General features: G+C 52.0%; 1 protein-coding gene across 2 annotated transcripts in view; it reads right to left on the bottom strand.

The window, feature by feature from the left end:
* The window catches only part of GNAO1 (G protein subunit alpha o1), a 175,942-nt gene that overhangs the window by 64,547 nt on the left and 89,291 nt on the right, over positions 1-22,104 (bottom strand). For both annotated transcript variants that reach the window (XM_008257311.5, XM_051847158.3), the window contains exon 3: positions 19,328-19,469. In XM_008257311.5, the coding sequence (XP_008255533.3) occupies positions 19,328-19,469 (142 nt within the window). The remainder of the gene's footprint in view (positions 1-19,327; positions 19,470-22,104) is intronic.

Below are 22,104 nucleotides of genomic sequence, written 5' to 3'. Positions count from 1 at the left end.
AGTGCATCAATGGGCTCTTGTCAGGCCAAGGTTTGAGGATGAGGAATGGATCCAGCTGCATGTCCCAGACCTTGACTCTGCCACACGTGTAGGCCTCGCATGCATAGGAGTCTGTAGGGATGCTCATGTCCATCATGGCTGCTTCTGGAGGTGGAAGCACCTGAATCACAGCCAGATCCATGGCCAAGAGGGCTGAGCATGGTAAGGCACACCCCGCCAGTGGCTGTTTCCTGGGCTCAACTGGATAGTGGTCGAAGGGACCTCCCTGTTTTGGAAGGTGGACCAGAGAAATGTGCATTCTCACCCTAGGGGACCATTCAGCACCCTACTGGCAGTGACTCCACCCCTAGAACAGCTTTATCTTTTTTTTTTTTTAAGATTTATTTATTTATTTGAAAGGCAGAGTTACAGAGAGGTGGAGGCAGAGAGAGAGAGTGGTCTTCCATCCACTGGTTCACTCTCCAAATAGCCACAATGGCTGGAGCTAGGCTGATCTGAAGCCAGAAGCCAGGAGCTTCCTCTGGGTCTCCCACATGGATGCAGGGGCCAAAGGACTTGGGCCATCTTCTACTGCTTTCCCAGGCCATAGCAGATAGTGGGATTGGAAGTGGTGCAGCCAGGACTTGAACCAGCACCCATATGGGATGCTGGCACTGCACGTGGTGGCTTTACCCACTACACCACAGCGCCAGCCCCCAGAAGAGCTTTAATAGAGCAGCCGCCCACTCCAGGCCAGGCTCTGGGAGCTATATTCCTGCTGGAGTCATATAGGCCCTGTCCCTGTCCCTTATAGCCAGGACACTAATCAGATATATTCTCTCTCTCTCTCTCTCTCTCTCACACACACACACACACAGACACACTTCTGGACTGCGAGCAGGCCCCAAAGGAGCGCCCAAGGCTCTGAGAGTCAGGACTAGGGGTCTGGCCCATCTGGAGAGCCAGGGAAGGCTGCCGGAGAAGGTGACAGCACGGCCTGGGTGTGCGGGAGTGAAGAATGGCCTCTGCAGAGGAGAGAGCTCACATGGAAGCTCTGGGGCCAGGAGGTTGCAGCATTTAAAGAGAATCAGCAGCAGAGCCCGTGGCAGCAGCTGCAGGAGATAAGGCAGTGCTTTATCCTGGGAGCAAAGGACACCACTGAGGGCTTTTAAGCAGGGGATTAGCTAAGCATTTTTAAAAGCTCACTTTGGTGGCAGATTTTGGGGTAGGGGAGGAGTGGCAGTGGGGAAGAGATGACCAGGGCAGGCATGCTCAGCAGCAGCAGCCACTGCTCTGAGCCCCAGGTGCTCTGATGGTGCCATAGGACACTTGCCTATGTGCTCTGGGTTTGGGCCATGGGCCAGTCGATGGAACATGTGCAAAATGCTTCTGACAGTGCCCTCGCCCAGCTGCCCAAAGGCCTGCCTGGCCTTCACACTCCCACCCTGAGCCTGCTCCGTCTGCTCTGCCATCTCAGTTTTGCAGAGCTGTAGCTCCTGAAATCCACCCTCCCTCCCCCGCCACCCCGGAGCCTTCCAGGCTGATCAGACTGCAACTGACAGCTTTGCCTGGCCGTTCATCTCCTCCTGCATCCCCGAGACATGGTTACCCTTGACACAGATGCAGCAATGGTAGCACTTGACAGTGTTTTTCTGCCTGATTTAGTGGCTTCATCCCGATGGCTCAGTGGCCTCTGTGTGCTGGTCCACACTGGTGCTCCCACTGGACAGGGACCGCCCCCATATCTGCGATTGTCCATCCCAGGCCTCATTCCCAAGCTGCAGGTGCTGGGTGCACACGAAGGACTCCCTCTCCTGCTGGGCGGCTTTGCTGCTAAGGCTCTGGCAGCTGTCAGAATATCAGCTCCCTCCTTGGGAGAGAGTCAATCTTCAACGGCAAACACGTGTCTCCTGCCTATGACACTCTGGGCTTTCTTTCTCTTTTGGATACAAAGGAAGAGCCTTGTACATGGCAATCACCTAAACTTAGCAATTAAGTTCTGTCACGGGAATTTATAGAACTTTTTAGAATTTATAGAACTGAAGTGGGGGTGGGTGGGGATGAGAGATCTGAGATCTTGTTCTTCAGGTTGCCTGGATGAGAACAGCGAGACCTGTAGGGCAAAGGACTTGCCTGAGGCCACACAGTCAGCCCAGGCAGGGCGGGCAGGAGCCTGGCCTTCCTGTGAAGGGACAGCATTCTCCATGCTGCTCCTGGAGCTAAGGCCTGGTACGCCTCTGGTTCACTGACAAAAACCCCAGCCCCTTCCTCCTGAGTTCCTCCGGCCCTCACCCTGCCTGGGCTCTTGACCCTCCTGCCAGATGCCAGAAAGCCACCCTGAGGGACAAAGGGCCCCACACTGGCCACTCTCACCCCAGGGGCTGGGTGGCTGAGTCTCCTCCCCTGGCTCTCCAGATTGTCCTCTCTCCACACAGCCTGGAGGCTGCAAAGACCTAGAGCCCAAGGAAGTGCTCTGGGCTGCTGCCTGGCCCGGATGGGACCCTTGCAGCAGTCTCTCCAGCCTCTCTTCCTGGTGGCTGGCAAGGCCCCAGGAGCCAGCGGGGTGGCAGAGTCAGCCTCTGGTGGAGCAGGCGAGGCTTTCGTTGCTGTTGGCATCTCCGCTTCATCTGCCGGAAGGCTGGGGTGACCATGGCACGAACGGCCAGCTGGGGGCACAGCTGACGTCAGAGTGGCTCTGATGCTGGCTCATGCTGGCCTCTTCTAGTTCCTCAGCACTTGCTGGTTACTGACTACACGCACGGCTCTGTGCCTCGTCTGAGACTGTGGCTGCCAATGATTTTCTAGGTGGGATAGCTGGGTCTGAACTGGGTCCGGTACTGACAGGTGGTATGGCCTGGGGCTGACACCCTCTCTCAGCTGCAGCTTTCTCCCTTGTAGAAGCATGATAGTCACAGAACATAAACATCAACCAGGGACTCTAGGGGGTGGCACCCAAGGGTGTGCTCTGGGACACACGGCGCCCAGGGCTGCCCTTTGCTGCCACTCCTGGAGGCAAGCAGAGTGCAGGTGATGGTGAGTCTTAGAGTGGCAACCTTGAACCACTCTCAGTGATGGATGGCAAAGAAGGTCACTGGCCCCAGCCTGAGCGCTTTATTCTTAGCCACGGGCCATTCCGGCCCCCCGAGCCTACCTCCCCTAGGGCCTGAATGTGGTGTGGGCAGTGGTGATGGTGGTGCCGAGGGCAGCAGATAGCAGCGACTGTGTGCGGAGAGCAGATGTGAAGGGGCACACGGCACAGGGATTGTGGAGCAGGGAGGGCAGACTTACAGGATTACTGGGAACTGCGAGTGCACCTTTGCTTCCCATGGGGACTGGCAAGAGGCACACAGGCGGGAGAATTCCTAGCCTAGGAAAAGGTGGCCTGATTCTCATCCAGCTGCAGTTACCTGGAGGCACAATCTTGGGCCAATGCCTCAGTGTCTCCTCTGTGCAAGGAAGGACCTGGGTGACAGCAGCGTGTCCCCCAGGGAATGGTTACATAACTCAATAGGACTATTAGGGGAAAAGTGTGGGAAACACTGGGGCGAGACGCGTGTCCACAGGCTTCCTGACTATAGGCTCTTGAGTGCCTTCGAGACTGTAACATGAACCCCAGATCCCCAAGAGGGGGTACTGTCCGTGTTCCCAAAGTTCAAGAAGGAAAGAGAGGTTTGCTTGGTCGTACTCTGGGCTCATCGTGCGAGGAATCTAGGGTTAGGAGAGCACAGCACAAAGCAGCCTGTTGCTAGCAGAGTGCTCCCAGAGAGCTCATGTGATGGGGTGCACAATGAAGGTGCACAATGAAGGTGCACAATGAAGGGCAGAGTCACGAGACCCAGGCAGTCCCCAAGGGGGAGTGGAGCAAGAGAAAGGGTCTCTGATGATCTGCTGCAGAGAGGTGCGGGCCCACTCCACGGGGCCAGGCACAGAGGGATCCCTGTCCTGCCGGGGGAGGCTGGCCCCTGATGGCTGGGGCAAGGAGGCATCTGAGGTTCTGATGCTCTGGGCCTTGGATAAAAGCAAATCTGAAGTAAACTGATTCTGATGCAACTAGTTCCAGCTAGACTTCCGACCACCCCACTGGCCATGCCATCCCTGTGGAACAACCCTCGTCCCGGGCTCTTCCCCCAGCTCAGACACCTCATGGCCACACCATAGACACTACACTCCTCAGCCCAACACTCAAGGCCTTCTACAACCAAAGCCACTCCCTACAAAAGACACTTTCTCAGTTCCCTCTCTGCTTTTGCCACTGGCAAGAAGGGGCAGCTGTAGCAGCCTTGTAGATCTGCACTGGAGACAGAGACCCTGGGTGAGACACAGCAAGGAGACAGAGAGCCCAGCCCTGTGTCACCTCTGGGCTGCTCAGACAAGACAGAAAAGCGTTCCTGTCTTGGTGATGTCAGTGTTATTTTGGGGGTCTTTTTTACAGCAGGTGAGCGTGTTTCCGGGCTGATGTCTTCATTTCCAGGAAGACAAAGAGATTCAGAGAAGTTAAGACTCTGATCTGAGGTCCCAAAGCTGAAAGGGGGGGCACCTTTTGCTCCTGGGCCTACCTGACTGCTGAGCCTGTGCTCCTGGCCCACCAGCCACAGAGCTTCCCTTCAAGGATGCACCCTGGGGGTCTCACCGAGAAGTCATTAGCTGGTGCCCCTGCCACCAGGCTTCCTGCTACAGAGCTCAACTCTGGGCTCCTGGGAAGGAAATGACTAGCAGTCAAGGGCTCCCTCACTAGGCCCACAAATACAGACTCTGAGAATAGTGATGGAGACCCCAGTCTGGCCCCAGTTCCCAAAAGACTCCCTGCAGGACTGTGCTGGAGAGCTGCCCTGGGCTGGGGGAGCCACCCTTCCTCATGTTGACCCCAGGCAGGGAGTGGGTCTGCCGTGGGAAGTGCGGAGGGAGAAGGGAGAAGGAAGAAGGAAGGCAGAAGGCTGGGAAAGAAGTGGCAGAGTCCCCACTGAGCTGGAAAAAGCTGGACCTAATTCGTCAGTGAGCTATTTCAGGACTGTGCCCTGGGGACCTTAGACCAGAGATACTGGGGGAAGTGAGTTTGGCTGTGCAAGTGCTCCTAATCCACAGCTCCTCACAAAGCCATCAGTCGCTCTGTGTTGGCTCGGAGGAAGGAGGGAGAACTGGCACCTGCCAGCCTTGTGCTGGGTGATGCAAGCTTCATGTCTGGGCCGGAAAGACTGTGGGTGCCAGTGTAGTGACTAGTTCACGCTGTTTTCAGTTGGGCATGCTGCATTGCAAGAGCTCCCCATTCATGGTTATCAGGTCATGGTAAGATAGAATTTATCCCTCTTTTTTATCCTCTTTAGAAAAAATCCCTTTTCAGGGGTTGGGGGAGGGGAGGGTGGCTCTCTGGATGCACACTCTCTGGAGTGGCTTCCCCTGGGGACAGCCAGTGCAGAAAGGCCAGGGCTGCCCTTGCGCTCAGGTCTGGGGACCCGTCTGCCGTGGACAAGGGCGGTGAACTCTTATCCGATCACCCAACAGAAAGACATCTACAGGGTTCCACATGCTATGCCAGGTAGTGTGCCCAGAGGAGTCCTTGGCCCAGCAGGAACATGGAACAGGGGCTCCAGGTCAGGTGGACAACGGACAGGCGCAGAGCCAGGCCCAGTTCACACTCTGCACACCTGCAGCAGCCTCTCAGCGCCTTTCCCTGTTGCCATTGTCTCTGGCCATCCATCTATTCTCCACACAGTCACCGTGAGCCCTCCAAAGACACGCTGTAATTGGCCTTGCCTAGAACATGCAGTAGCTCCCTGCTGAGAGGAACAAAGCCAGAATTCCTTCCATGCCTACAAGCTCTTCTCATGTGTCTGGCCCCTGCCTCATGTAGACCCCAGGTGGGGAGTGGGACCTTCAGGCTGCGGCCACACTGCCTTTCTTAAGACCTTTACCCTCGGTCATGATTCCCTACCTTTAAAACATCACTCCCCACCTTTCCAACATCCTCTCCCCTTATCTCCCCCTCTCATGGGCCTCTTTAAGGCCAGTACCTTGTGCTCTTTATCAGACACTGTGTCCTTGCACAGGCCAGGCTAGGCCTCAGTCAGGACATCTCCTGCTCTCCAGCTGAGCTCTGGTTTGGCAGTGCACCTGCTTGCTTTTGTTCACCATAGTGTATCCAGCACTCACCACACCGCTGGCATGGAGAAGGCCACAACATGTGCTTCTTCAATGAGTGAATGAATGAACAGAGACAGTGCCTTGCTTACACTGTGGGCATGCAGGAGAGGGAGCAGACATGGTGCACTGGAGGGACTGGGGAGTGATGCTCACAGAGCCTTAGGTAGCCCTCATCACAATGAACAAAGCAGCACCACTCCAGGCATTGTGCTCGGGGCCCCACTGACACAGGGACACCAGCAGGATGGCCCTGCTCATTGACGGAGCACCATCTCTAGTGCTTCCCAGGCCACGCCGCCTTGTCTGCCTTCCTGACTCCCTTCCTTCCTCTGGGTTCCCTTGCTTCTCACTGCGACCTCTCTGTTTCTTTCAGGCCTCACTGAGCCCTACTTGAGAAGCAACTTCCCTCAGCTCCTCTCCTGCAGCCAGCAGGAGGGCAGGCGATGAGAGGTACCCTGTCCCTTGGCCTGCAGGGGATGATGCCATTTCATTTTTTTTTTTTTTGACAGGCAGAGTGGATAGTGAGAGAGAGAGACAGAGAGAAAGGTCTTCCTTTTGCCGTTTGTTCACCCTCCAATGGCCGCCATGGCTGGCGCGCTGCGGTTGGCGCACCGCGCTGATCTGAAGGCAGGAGCCAGGTGCTTCTCCTGGTCTCCCATGGGGTGCAGGGCCCAAGCACTTGGGCCATCCTCCACTGCCTTCCCAGGCCACAGCAGAGAGCTGGCCTGGAAGAGGGGCAACCGGGAAAGAATCCAGCGCCCCGACCGGGACTAGAACCCGGTGTGCCAGCGCGGCTAGGTGGAGGATTAGCCTATTGAGCCGCGGCACCGGCGATGCCACTTCTTTGACCTGCAGCAGCTCAGAGGCCTTGGTGATGATCCGTCAGCAGGTTTTGAAACAACTGCTACACCTAGGCTTCTAGTCCCGGCCCTTCACTGGACAGGTAGCAAGGTGTGGGTAAGCAGAGGGCAGAAATAGGAGCACCCATTAGGTGCTGGGCAGTTTGCCTAGTTCTTCTCATGCTGGCTCTTCTCTTCCTGTGAGTACGTCCTACTATCCCCATTTTTCAGATGAGGGATATGAGGTTTAGTGATTCAAGTGATGCCTGATGTCCCCTGGCTGGTGGGTGGCAAGACCAGGGTTCAAAGTCATGTCCCTCTGACTCCAGAATGGTCTGAGCTCCTTGGGCACAGGCCTCAGATGCTTAACTTCCCTAACTCTAAAGTAGGGCCTGACAGGCTCTTCTCCAAGGTCCTTCCGGCTCAGGCAGGCTGGGAAAGACCTGAATCTTCTTGCAGAGACCTCCCCAGGCACCAGCCGTCTCCATTCTTCATCTCCTGCTCTTCCAGCACTGCCCCAGGGGAAAGGTGAGCCCAGTTGGGCGAAAGACAGCTGAGGGCTGCATGTCGATGGTGCCCTGCTGGTTGGAATTCTGGGGGCCCTGTTGCCCATGGTGGGAGAGGCCACCACAGGAACAGCAGCACTGGCCCCAGGCCAGCTTGGTTATTTCATTGTCCTGTGGTGCTGGAAGCAGCCTGGTTGGCCCTAGACTGCTGCAATGGGGACCATCTCCTCCACAAGGTGGGTACAGCTGCTGCAGCCAACATCACAGGGAGGTTTGTAGACTTGTGGTGGCCTCACATGCTGTAGCCATTTTCCTGCCCAGCAGGAAAGTGATTTTGTGGAATCTGAGGGTGCAGACCCACAGTGGGACAGGGTGGAGAGATGGAGGGAAGCCAGGAACATCACCTAAGCTGCCTCAACTACAGCTGTATCTCAGGACTTAGTCACTGGCTGGCCAACTGGTCTCCATTTGCTTTTGTTTGTTCTAATTTGTGTTGTCTATCATTTGCAACCCTGAAGTTTCCTCATGGACCCAGAGTGAGGTCTTTGGCAGTGATACAAGACCACTGCTGGTCACCTTGCAAATAAAGGAGAATCAGGAAGGGAGCTGGGTAAAGCAGAAGTGATCAATGTGCAGCTCTGGGGGTGGGGGGAGGCTGGACAGAGTATCTAGTTTTCTTAGAGAAGCCAGCCCCACCCTATATGTGTGGAGCTGCAACCCCCTACACACACAGCAGGGCCTCCAAGCTGGGGAGGCACATTGACACCACCCTGGCCATCACGACAGCACCCAGGGCTATGACTCACATTCTCACCGACATCGTGCCACTGCCTCTGAACATAACCCCTTTTCTAGTCTCTGGTACCGACGGTCTGCCTTTTGGTCCCCTAGGCTACTCCACAGTGTTATCTGATGGCTAGGAAGAGACTGTACCTTCGCAAATACAGAGCCTGGACCAAAGGATGTACTGGGTATAGTTGGGCAAAGATCTCTCTGAGTGATAGGCAGCAGTGCTCACCCCCAGGCTCTTACCTGTGTCCCAGCATGACACATGTGTGCAGCATGACACAGCTGACACGGCACTGTCGCTGCTTTTGTAAATTCCGCCATTATTTTTAGGGAGCACAACTGTATTCCATTGCATTTGTGGTGGGTCTAACTTAATAATTTGTCAAGTATGTGCAATTAAAATATACTATAATTTTGTAACCTTGTTTTGCAAGTTCTTTTCTTTTCAGTATTGCAGGAGCCTTGCAATAAGGCATAGCCAGGCAGGCATCTCTTGGCTGTTCTCTGTGTCGTCTAAGGCCAGGAGGTCTGCCTGGCAGCCTCTCTGCTGCCTTCAAACAATCACTCTGAGCCCCAGGGATGTACTCACACTGACCCTTCTGCAAAGAAGAGGCTCTCACTTTCCCCTGCAGGAGTGGGGGAGAGGGAAGGCTACAATGGGGAGGGCCTCCAAGACACCCAACGAAAGGGCCATTAGTGGGGACCCAGCCCCTTCCTGATGCTCACAATGTTTATTCATGTAGTTGTACAGGACCTGACGTGGGTCCTTGGAGAGGAGGACGGAGAGGCTCAGTGTGACCCTCCATCAAGAAGGGAACGCCCTGGTGTGTTCTCAGCACTCGACTTACTAAGCCAGGGCACAGTGCAGCATTTTATAGAGATTCAGAAAGTTACAAGTCAGACAAAGAATTCTACTCAGCTCTAGGTACAGTCCAAATCTCAGGTGACGAGTACTCTTCCCCTCAATAACACCTCATCATTCAATGCCAATCATACGAGGAGTGGGTTTGTCCAGACCTGTTTCAGTCTTCCTACCATTTCTCTAGGATGCACAGCTGACAATAGAACAGGACCCAAGTAAAAACAGTGCTCTTCCTGCATGCTGTCAGGCCCTCATATACCTCTGTTTAACTCACGTGGTCCTCTACAACACATCCAACCAACATTCTAAACCTAGCAGGTTCAGGCCCCATGATGTTAACACTGGCTAATGTTTCTGAGTACCTGCTATGAACTAAGCCCTTCTCTAAGGGCTTGCTCCTGAGTCATCTGTCTTCAGACAATACATTGAAGTAGGATACTATCACTATTTCTTCATCATCACCCAACTGTACAATTGAGGAAGGCAAAGCATAAGGACCACCCAGTGTCTCACACCATGAAGTGCAGGAGCAAGTACTGGACTTGGGCAGCTCAGCTCCCAGAGCCTGTGCTCTCACGACTGCCTCATGTGCTGCCCAGGGCTTCCACACATGTACCTTCATGGAAACAAAAGATATGGTTTACTGACATGACTGCTCCCCTGGTTTGTATACTTCAGGGGCTGGGATGAATGCATGAATGGAAGAATGAATGGTTTGATGCAGGAGGGAGCTTCAATCACCTGGCTCAGGCTATTGATTAAGAAGGCATGGAAAGAAGGATATTTTGCTTCCTTTACTCCTTTCTCCATGGAAGCCTCCTTTCCACACAGAGACTGCATCTGTACTGTTCCCAGGTTATCCCTAGCATCTTGTCCAGAGCCCGGGCTGGATGAATGGAATCACATATGGACTTACTGGCTCACTGACCCTGCTAGGCACTGGGTATGCTTATACAGGCAACTCACAGATGAATAAGACTGCCCTGTCGTTTCTGACTTCCATTCTGAACAAGAAGTGGGATAACCACGAAAGTGAGGGCTGGAAGCAGCTGGGAGCAGGGCTTGAGAATGATGGGGTACAGTGTGGGGAGGAGCAATTTTCAGCTGCTGAAACCCAAGATCCAAGGAGGAGGGGCATCTAAGAGACATCTCAAGAATCTGAGACTTTACTCCCTTCTCTTCCTTCTCCACCTTGAAAATGGCTGTTCTTTTGAGTTGATTGTTCCTCCCAGAGGAGAGCCAGCAAGAGACACTGGTGCTGTGACCCTGGGCCTCAGTACCGGTAGCGAGGTCTGGGGCTCCTTATGGCAAGGCTTAAATCATGCATGCCCCTCCCCAAACCAGGAGGTTGGGGCCTGACCACAGGGAGCAGGCTGATGTGGCTGCACTGTCCTGGAAGACTGGTACATCAGAGCTGGCAGATGCTCGGGGAAGCTGGGAGTCCACCTTTTCATTCTAGAGATGCTCTCAGTACAAGGTCTGGGTCTCTGCACCCATCTCTGCCACCGTGTGCACAGTGCCCCAGGAAGCAAGTATTTGTGGAGTAATTAACTGATGTACCAAATGAAACAACGCCAGGTTCCACGTTGGCTGGGTGATTTGAGCTGTCTGGTGAGACAGAAAGAGTAGTAACACCCAGAGATTCAGAACCTAAAGTTCTAGTCCTGGGTCTGCCACATATTCCCTTGAGTAAGTCTCTTCCCTGTTTGGGCCAGAAGGGGCCTATTGTGTCCCATCTGCAAAATGGAGCAACGGAATGAGACGGCTTGAATGGAGGACTTTCAAGCTCTATTGATCTGGGCAGGGGTAGGGCTGTGGGGCTGGGTTAGCTGGAAAGCCTCATTACCCTGCACGTGGCAGGCCGATATGCCTTGTCTTGGCCTGAGGTTTGGGGTACGGAAGGATGGACCTTCCCCCATCAGAACTGACAACTGCCAGGGAAATACCTCCAGGCTGAGAGAACACAGGCAGACACAAACCAGGTAGTGTTCTTGTTTCAGAATTCATGCAAACCACAAGGCAACAGCACTGTGGAGATGGCACCACAATATTTCCACGATGAAAAAAAAAGATCATGTTCTCAGCTCCACTGTGTGACTCAAATGCCGTATTTCTTTCACCAGAGGGGATCCAATGACATTCTGGAAACTAAGTGTGAAATCAGATTCTGCCATTAGCTTTTGGTGGTGGCAGCGGGGGAGTGGGGGCCGTCCTAGTGCAGCCCCTTGGTGGAGCAGAATGCAGCAGGCAGCAGTTCCAGCTGATCCTTGGTCCTGTTTGGGCCCGTGACCTCAGGCAGCTAATTAAGTGCCTTGTTCCCCAATTTCTCCCTCAAAAATGAAATTAAAACCTTGTGCATTCCTTACTAGATTGCTGTGAGGATAACCCATCATTACTTTACCAATAATAACACGAATACTAAACAAACAAGGAAAAGAACAATCGGGACCACGTGCTGGAAACCTGCTATGTGTCAAACACTGTCCCACACACTTCACATGTATTATTTCATTTATTCTTCCAGCAGATGAATGAGTACGCCATTAGGATCATGACTGTTTTACAGACAGAAACACAGAGGCTTTGGAGAGGTTAAAAAATTTACCCAGGGCCACACTGCTGTGGGTAGAACTGGGATTTGAATCCAGGAACCACTACTTCTAATCTTAGGCATTGTGCTAGGTGAAAAAGATCTATATTATGTTCTCAAAGAATTTATAATTGAGAGAATAGGCATACATACAGAAAGTTAAAAAAATAAGTTTGAGAGTGTTTTCAGCTAAGTACAGCCTCATACAAGTTCAAGGTATTACTAGACTACTGTAGGGGCAGAAAGGGATGATACTTTTCCTCATAAGAGGTCAAGACCAACACTCTGATAACAAAAGATAGGTTAACAAGGAAAAAGCATGCTAGGGTTATTGACCCGATAGTTGTACATGACGCAGGAGTCCTCAGAATGGAGGCCCCAAGACCTGTGGCAAATGGCTGTTTATGCTTAGATTCAATGAAGAGTGGACCGTGTGTTGAAGTGTGCCTCAAGTGGGGAAACTCACAAGCCCTGCCTGTCCAGACACTTCTTGGCCTCTCTGCAGCAGGGCCCTTCTGGAAGAGGGTCTTGGGATCTCCATCACACAAGGCAGGGCAGAGAACTTCCCTCACACAGAGAGGTGGGTGAAGGCTAGAGTTACAGTCCTAGTTCCTGTGCTTCTCCTTGGGGAACAAGTCTCCTGGTTTCTATGACTAAGGGCAGGATGAGAGGAGGGAGACAGGAGGCCAGAGATTGGAAATTTTTTTTCTGAGACCTTCTAATGTCTTTCAAAGTATTTAGCATGTCCAAATCGCCATGCTCCGGGATATCAAGTGCTGAGCCCCAACACTGCTGTCCCGTTCGTTACAATATATTATGCAAGGACATAGGAGTTTACACACGTAAGTTTTATGTATGCATAAACATACATTTATGTATGTGATACAACTTACTAACATGGAATTGCTCAAACTTTCCCCACCCCTCACTGGTCAAAGTGAAGCCTCCTATCTTGTCATTGTCCAGTTTCCGCTTCCTCTCCTCCAGAGTCTCATCCTAGGCTGGGCCTGCCAGACAAGCCCCTCTGCGTTTGTGATGTGGATGCAGGCCCAGGGCTCAGGACAGAGGGAGGAGAAAAACTTGAGAGACTGACAATTTGCACAATGATGAATGGAAGTGGGAGGGGAAGTGGTCTGAGAAGGAGGGAGGTGGGGAGAAAGAAAGAAGAATGAAGAGAAAAAAAGGGAGAGATGGAGGGAGAAAGAAAGTGAGGAAGGTTGAAGAAGAGAGCAAGGGAGAGACAGAGAGGGAATCCCTCACGGGCAGAGAAGGAAAGGAGTGAGGGGAGGTGCGAGAGCAGGAAAGCCGTGGAGGCTGGGGGTGGCAGAGAGGGTCTCTGGAGAATGTGGGGAGACCAGCAGGTCCTGGGATGAGGTGAGAGTGTCAGGAGGAACAGCAAAGACCCTGTGAGGAGAGCGGCCCTTTCCAGGTCCTCACAGGGACTTAGTGAAGAATGGGACTCTTTTAAGGATTTGATTTGCCTCATTGTCCTGTCCTATTTATACGGGACTCTGCTCTGGACCCCAACCACAGGTTTGATTACATTCCCATCTATATACTACTACATACATATTTCCTACTGCTTGACCCTGGGCAAGCCACTTGGCCTCTTGGTGTCTCATTTTTTTCACTATAAAATGGGGACAACAGCGCCCTCTTCACAGGTAGTTGTTAAGACTAAATAGTTTAGACATTAAATAATGCTTCTTAGTATTAGGGGCCAGCATTGTGACACAGTTGGTTAAGCTGCTGCTTGTGATACTAGTATCCCATGTCAGAGTGCTGGTTTAAGTCCTGGCTGTTCTACTTCTGAGCCGGCTCCCTGCTCACACACCTGGGAAAGCAGTGGAATTATGGTCCAAGCACTTGGGCCCTGGCTGCCCATGCTGGAGACTTGGATGGATTTCCTGGCTTCTGGCATTGGCCTGCTCCAGCCCTGGCCACTGCAATCATTTGGGGAGTGAACAGGCAGATAGAAGAGCTCTGTCTTTCAAATAAATAAATCTTTTTTAAAAAGTCTATTAAATTATAATGTAAACTGTGTAAAATTGGCCGGGACACACAAAAACTGAAAGTCACCATCATTCTGGGACCCCTGCTTCTTGGAGCTTCAGTTCGCTGACTCCGTCTACTTGCTGCTCACTCCCACCTGGAAATCCATGAGGTCTGAATGCAGACTCAGACCAGCCCTACGCCCTGACCATCTGCTTGAGGTTTCACCTTGTTCCCACTCCTCCAGGCGAAAACCTGGAGTCTCAGTTTCTTGATCTTTATCCTTTTGCCTCAACAAGCAGTTAATCACCAGGCCCATTTATACCTGCCTACAGCCTTTCCTCTCCAGCCCCGTAAGTGTCATCTATTGCTGCAGCTTCCTTACCTGTGGGGAGCAACTCAGACTAGACTGTTACTCGAATTAAGACTTATTCTATGCATCTGCTCTCCCACAATATGGCTCTGGGAGAGGAGGAAACAGCTTCTACACAGCTGCCTCCAGTTCAACCAACAAACAGCAGGACCTGCTCCTGATTGGAGGAGAGCAGCGTACTCAGCTTGTGGGTAGCAGAGTTGGGATTGGTGGAAGAGGAGACAGACAACATGCACCGGGAACATCTATCTGAAGGAACACCTGTGCAGCCCCCGAGAGAGCCGGCCGGCGGTGTGCCGCTCCCCCGCGGAAGTGGGGAAAGTGGCAGGGGGAACCGCCCTTCCACGGAGGCGGAAGGGACGGTAGCCAACCCGGGAAGAACCAGCAGCAAACCCAGGAAGGGCCGAGCAGACAAAAGAACAGCGCAGGGTCCTGTGTCGTTCCTCCACGAAGACGGGGAGCGACACTTACCCGCTTCCCCCTCTTCAGGCTCTTCCCCCACTAGTCCTCACTGCACATCACAGTCATTTCCTAAAATCTCACTTTTACTCCCGTCCTCCCTGGCTCAAAATCTACCCATGGTTTCTACTGCCTAAAGGGTAAAACTCAAAAATGCCTGTCAGAGCTTCCAAATCCTACCAAATCTGGTCCTAACTGTATCTTCCAACGCCCGCACAGCTTGTTCACATCCAACCCTCTGCTCTGGCCATGGCCTCCTGCACTAATCAAATCTTCAGTTGTTACCAACCACTGCCTTTACGCAAGCTGCTTCCCTGGGTCAAGTGATTTCCCCACCCATACTTGCACCTGTGCTTCAAGGACAAGTCCAGACTCACTTCCTTGTGCAAAAGTGGTGCTCGTTCCGCTTGTGGGCCCCATCTCACACGCCTCTGAATCTTTACACAGAGCTTAGCACAAAGCCTACAGTCAGTAGATACTGAACATTCAACATCTGTTCGCGTAGTGATGAAATTACAGGTACTTTTCCTTTCTTCTCTGAGAACTAAGAAAACTGGAAATGGCATTCTACTCAAAGAATGTGTTTTGGAGACCTGTTTAATGTGCTGAGCACTGTGATGGCTGTTGGGGTGAGGAAGGGACTCAAAGATGAATGGCACAGGGCTTTGATCAGAGTCCCATGAAATTCAGAAGACGCTCTGATTCTAGGCTACGTTGGTAGACTTTAAGGGGCCCAGGACCCTCTGAAATTGTATGCACGTTGTCCTAGATAGGAGGTGAATGTGGCCTTGCTGTGCAGAGAAGGCTCACAGCTTTTCCTGCTGCTCAAATGGGTTGTAACCACCTAAAATGCAAGGTCCAGTGCCCCGAGGAAAGAGAGATAGTCACACGGGCAACCCGTCTTCACGCAGCGCATGGGTAAGCGCTCAGTGGAGAGAAAACACGGATCGGTGTTTCTGTCAGGGGAAAGGGAGGGGGAGTGGAGGTGGGAGAGATGGAGCCGAGCTGGTCCTTACTGCGTGGGAGCAGCTCCTCGAGGGAAAGGGAAGAGGAGCAGCAGAGACAAGAGCATGGTCTGAGCAAAGGCCTGGATGCCTGAACGAGTGTGCTATCTTTGGGAAGGGGTCTGTAGTCTGGGGGCTGGGGCCTAGGATGTGGGAGCCGAGACTGACAGAAAGGAGTCCCTGTGGTTTGCTTCAAAGCTGTGTGGCAGCTCCATCAGGATGGGGCTTGTGCACATTCTTGTGGCCTCAAGTGAGTCCCCACCACAGGGAGGTGGAGGGAGAAACAGTCAGTCCCTCTTCCCATGGGGAGCCAGGGCAGGTGAGTCAGGGACATCTGTTCTAGTGGCCAAGGCTGAGAGAAGCTGTATGGGGAATGTAAAGCTGGCCCAAGCAGGTGCGGGGTGTGGGCTGTCTTTCTTCAGATGTTCCGTGATAAGTGCAGAGGAGGGGGGAGTGGGAGCGATGGAGAAGGCAAGGGAGGGAAAGAAGGCTTTCTTCAGAGACCAAAACATCAGCTTGGGCCTGCATAGTGGCAGGCAGCTCTCCCAACAACCAAATGGCAGATCCCTTACATGGGTAGCCCACGGGGCTCTGGGAGAGGAAAGAAAGTGGAGACCCAGCCGTGGGGTCAGGGCATCCAGGTGTCCAGGACTGACTGGCTGCGGGCAGCTCAGGCTGAACAGAGCTTTACCCTCCTCCCAACATGTGCCAGGCTCACTCCTCCTCGGGGCCCTGGTGCTTGTTTGGAACCTTCCATCTACCCTCAACCCTTCCGTGGGTACCCCCAAATCTGAAGCTGTGCCCTCTGCCCCCAAATCAGTCTCTCTCATCTCACCCTGTTTCATTTTCCTCCTAGCCCTTCCCATCATCTGAGATTATGCAGTCACCTACTAGTTGCCTGGGTTGCTGTCTGCACCCCTGCAGAGGAAGCTCTGTGAGAACAGGAAAGGGAAGGACCTGGGCTTCACACCACGGGGCACTGCAGCCCCTCCAGGCCGTGTGTGTCCACCCATCAAGAGAAGGGCACTGATTGCTACTGTCTTCTGCCCAGCTCCAAAGAATGCAAGTCCACTCTCAGGAATTGCTTTCTGCAGCTGCTAACTCACACTGGCCCGAGTCTTTCCTGCTGTTCGGAGGTGTAAGAAAGAACACAGGGAGCAGGGGCCCGTGTGTCTGGGAGGCCTGCGCCAGCCAGGAAGATCATGCCTCATAAGCCTGTGCTGCCCTAGAGATGGGCCAGGTGGCCTCCATGGTGCCACCTTAGAGAAGAGGCCTGGGCTCGGACCCTGCTGTGTCCAGGGGGCTCTCCAGGGAGTCCCAACGTGGCTCTCAGACTCTTTCCACTGGAGCTTTCCCCTCCCTCCTCCTAGAGGAGAAGCAGACAGAGAAGGGCCCCTGTTTCCCAGGAGCCCTGCAGTCCAGTCCTTCAGCTCCACATTCCCAGCAATCGCCTCTCTATTAAGGACAATAAAATGGAAAAAGAAGTCCCACGGGATCACTTAATATTTTCCAAAATGGAAAGAGAAAAGTCCTCTAATGTCACACTGACTTCCTCGGGTTGCACTCAGGACTGGAGATCACGGGGAAGGAAAAGATGGCCGCGAGGTGAGTGTGGTGGTGAACACACACACTCCTGGAAGGTGCTGCATGCTGTATGTGTGGGGAGTGCTCTGCACTGATGGCCCAAGTGACTGGGCCCCTGCACCCACGTGGGAAACCCAGAAAATGCTCCTGGCTTCTGGCTTCGCATGGGCCCAGTCCCAACCATTGTGGCTATTTCAAGAGTGAGCCAGCAGATGGAAGACCTCATTTTCCTCTAACCCCCTCCCCCTACTCTGTAACTCTGCCTTTCAAATAAATAAATCTTAAAAAAAAAAAAAAAAAAAAAAGAGAGCAAGCGAGCCAGAGAGACCAAAGCCCTGCAGTCTATACCTTGTCTGAGGGTTAGGCCAGGCACTACCTGCTCTGCAGCTTTTATGTTTTTAAAGATTTACTTATTTATTTATTTGAAAGGCAGAGTTACAAAGAGAGAGGAGAGACAGAGAGAGATTTCCATTTGTTGGTTCACTTCCCAAATGGCTGCAACCATCGACCGGGCTTGGGCCAGGCTGAAGCCAGGAGCCAAGAGCCTCCTCCAGGTCTTCCACGTGGGTACAGGGACCCAAGTACTTGGGCCATCCGTTGCTGCTTTCCCAGGCGCATCAGTAGGGAGCTGGATCAGAAGTGGAGCATCTGGGACTCAAATTGGCGTCCATATGATTGCTGGTACTGCAGGCCACAGCCTAGCCTGCTGTGCCACAGTGCCAGCCCCTGCTCTGGACTTTAATGCCTGTGCTAATTAAAATGAGTAAACACATACAGTGCTTAGCACAGTGCCTATCAGTGAGTAGATGCTCATAAAAAGTCATGCACTTTTATTTCCACTACTGACATTAACATGAACAGAGCACTATGCCCCTCCAGGCTAACTCTGATGATCCGAGAAGGTATTTTGGAGTTGTCTGTTTTTTTTCTGCCGTGCCATTCCCATGATCCCAACACCCTGCACACCTGCAACACCTTGCAACACCTGGCACAGTAGAAGTCCTTTGTGAATGTTTCATGGAAACAGCATGGAATAACTAACGGTGCTCCTCTCTTCTCTGGCTCTGTGACCAAAACCAAAGCTGGACTCGTGGGCAAGTGCTTCCTCTGTGCAGCACGCAGCAAGCCGGCCTCTGGGACGAGCAACAGATGCTTAGGTCCCCTGCCAGCCCCCACTTTTCTACCCCAGGCTAGTCTTGGACACCGTCTCGGCCACCAAATTCCCCAGCACCTGGGGGAACCAATGCCTGAGCTGGGACAAATCTGCCCCATGGAATTAGGATTTTGTGCACAAAATATTAAATTTTACATCTAAAGCTGTTTGTCACAGATGCCTTATCAGGCCTGAGAAGGCCAGAGTGGTTTTCCTCGGTGAAGGAGATGAGTTTTAGCAAAGACAGACTGTGTGTATAACACACAGCTGAGTCACACGGCAGCCAGATTAATGCTGTCCATCCAGAGGCTCCAACGCGGGGCCTGGGATCCTACGGCCTCTACCTGCTCCCCTTTCCCAGACCTCAGGACCCAGGGAACCCAACAGGAGACAAAGAGCCATTGCTGGATGGAATTCTCTGAGACAACTTTCTTCTCCCCCTTCCTCCTTTTATTCAGCGCTGCCAGTACAGCTGTAGAGAGCTCAGTCTCAGAGCTAATGCAAATGTTTGCAAATAAGAGGCTTTTGTATACTCATCCCATCTACCACTTATCAGAGGCCTGGAAACGCCACAGAAAACAGCCTTTGTCCTAGGACGCTGGCCTCCTGCAGGAAGGACGGCTCCCAAGGTCCTCAGACTTACCCAGGAGAGCAGAAAACAGCCTCTCGTTTAAAGGAGGAAAGGGAGTCCGTCCAGTGGCTGCCCCCTACCCACACAAGGCCAGGAAAGTTCCAGGGAGGCAAGGTGGAAGCCAGCCAGGCCTCATTTTGTTCAATAACTTTTTTCTTCTGTTCAAGTTAATTGCCCAAGGGCAGGTCCTTGTACAGTAGTGTGGTAGCTCCAACTGAGAAAAGTCGTCACCTTTTTTCTCATCTGTACAATAAACCCTGGATCCTATGGCTGTTGCTCTGGGTGGTGACTGCTGCGGAAGACCCTAGGTCTGCCAGGTGTATTGGAATGAGGGGTTAGGTTGGCATTTGTCACCACATGTCTCTATGTACAGCACAGGTTCCTCAGAGGCCCTCTCTTCACTGTGTCCTGTGGGGTCAGGGGCCTACCTTTCTCTCCTTGTCACCATATTCGATGCCCAAAGTGTCCATGGCCCGGACAATGGCTGCCAGGGACTGGATGGTGTTGCTGTAGACAACAGGCTTGTACTGTTTCACGTCTTCCCCAGAGAAGCCATCTTCGTGGATGATCCTGGAGAAAAACCACACACACCACACCTGATGAATGCGCTGTCCTCGCCCAACACACAGCAGCAGGCACATGCAGTCCCGGGCCACCCTCTGGCTTTGGGGGAAGGGAGGTGGGTGAGGTCCAACAGGGATGATGGATTACTGAATCGCTGCATTCATGGCAGAAAATCTGAGGGAAAAACCTACCTGAATTCCTAAAAAATAATCTGAAAAACAAAATTTTGGAAAAAAGAAATGCGGCCTTTCCATAGTCCCTACATACAGTGAAAGAGTTACCAGTCAACACAGTAACACTCTAAGGCACTTAAAATAGGAAGGACTTACAAGCAGCATTCAATTGAGGTAAGTTATTGGTATTTTAAGCCATGCTCAGTCTTATGTAGCTGTCCCTCAGTATCCACAGGGGACTGGCTCCAGGACCCCTTACAGATACCAAAATCCACGGATGCTCAAGTTCCTTACAGAAAATGGTGAAGGGGCGGCACTACGGCATAGTGAGTAAAGCACTGTATGCAGTGCTGGCAACCCATATGGGTGCCGGTTCGAGACCTGGCTCTATTTCTGATCCAGCTTCCTGCTATGGCCTGGGAAAGCAGTATAAGATGGCCCAAGCGCTTGGGCCCCTGTACCCATGTGGGAGATCTGGAAGAAGCTCCTGGCTCTTGGCTTTGGATTGGCCCAGCTCTGGCCATTGTAGCTACTTGGTAAGTGAACTAGCAGATGGAAGATCTCTCTCTCTCTCTCTGTCTCTCTGCCTTTCAAATAAATAAATCAATCTTAAAAAAAAAAGAAAGAAAATGATGGAGTATCTGCATATAACTAACACATATTGCCTCATCTCTAGATTACATATAAGACCTAATAAAGGGGCCGGTGCTGTGGTGTAGTGTGCTAAGTTTCCGCCTGCAGCACCAGCATCCCATATGGGCACCAGTTCTAGTCCCAGCTGCTCCTCTTCCAATCCAGTTCTCTGTTATGGCCTGGGAAAGCAGTGGAAGATGGCCAAGTGCTTGGGTTCCTGCACCCATGCGGTAGACCCGGAAGAAGCTCCTGACTCTTGGCTTTGATCAGCACAGCTTCAGACACTGTGGACATTTGGGGAATGAACCAGTGGATGGAAGACCTTTCTCTCTGTCTCTCCCTCTCTCTGTCTTAACTCTACCTCTCAAATAAATAAATAAAATATTAAAAAAAACCTAACACAATGCAAATGTTATCTAAATAGTGTTAGACTGTATTGTTTAGGGACTAATGACATGGGAAAAAGTTCATACAAGTTTAGCATGGACTATTTTTTCCTGGATATTTTTAAAAAATCAATTTTTATTTATTTATTTGAGAGGCAGAGACAGCTGGAGCTGAGCCAGGCTGAAGTGTGGAGCTGAGAATTAATTCAACACAGGTCTCCCATGTGAGTGGCAGGGACTTGAGCCATTATCTGCTGCCCTCCAGAGTGCACGCACATTAGCAGGAAAGGAGTTCAAACCCAGGCATCCCAACCAGGGCTTAACCACTAGGCTAAACACTCCACACTACACCTCCTACCCTCTACCACCTTTCCCAGGTATTTTTAGTATGCCATTGGCTGAATCCATGCGTGTGGAATCCATGGATATGGAGAGCCAACTGTATACACTCAGAGCTATACTGCTGAAGATCCTATTAGGAGTCAACAAATGAATAATGCATCTTGATTTCACAGAAAGCTCACAGTGCTTTTAATGAAGATAGGATGACTCACTTAAAAAAGACAAATAACCATCTTCATCTTGGACAACAGAAAAGCAAACAGAAGGAGTTTGCCTACTCTTCCAACCTTGGCTGGGATTTCATTACTGTGGCACGCTCATTCTGGTGATCTGAGCAGTGACACAGAGGACGTAAAGGGAGCATCCCAGTTCTCAGAGGCTATGTGACACTCCCCGGTGGAGAATCAATACATGCTCATTGCCAACAAGGATCTGGACAGGAGGGAAAGCTTCTAGGGGGATCACACCAAAACTGTGCGGGAATCCTCTAATAACTGAAGAAATCCCGAAAGAGCAAGTGAATTTTAAGAAAAACTTCCAACATCAATTATCCCACAATAAATTGTTCTAATTCTTCTTGGGTCACATTTTTTTAGTTCAGGATTAGACACTACCTGTAACATGAACATGCACCAATATGACAGCTGGGGCCTCCATCCCACTGCACCATAGCCTCATTCAATACAGTCATTACCTTTAATAGGGGAGGGGGGGAGTGTTCTTTCTTTCTTTTTTTTTTTTTTTTTTAACAGTTTTATAAGATGTAATTCAAAGGGGCTGGCATTGTGGCATACTGCATAAGGCTGTTGCCTGCGATGCCAGCATCCCATGTGGGCACCGGTTTGAGTCCTGGCTGCTCCACTTCTGATCCCACACCCTGCTAATGGCCTGGGAAAAGCAGCGGAAGATGGCCCAGATATTGGGCACCTGCCACCCATGTGGGAGACCTGGAAGAAGCTCCTAGCTCCTGGCTTTGGCTTGGCCCAGGCCTGGCCATTGTGGCCATCTACAGAGTGAACCAGCAGATGGACAATCTCTCTCTTTCTCTCTGCCTCTCCCTCTCTCTCTCTGTATCTCTGACTTTAAGAAATATGTAATTCACAAAGC

Source organism: Oryctolagus cuniculus, chromosome 18 (genome assembly GCF_051225735.1).
Source record: "Oryctolagus cuniculus isolate XC-2025 breed Fujian yellow rabbit chromosome 18, ASM5122573v1, whole genome shotgun sequence".
NCBI lineage: Eukaryota > Metazoa > Chordata > Mammalia > Lagomorpha > Leporidae > Oryctolagus > Oryctolagus cuniculus.
The sequence above is the reverse complement of the archived record's forward strand: the minus strand, read 5'-3'. Positions and strand labels throughout refer to the sequence as shown.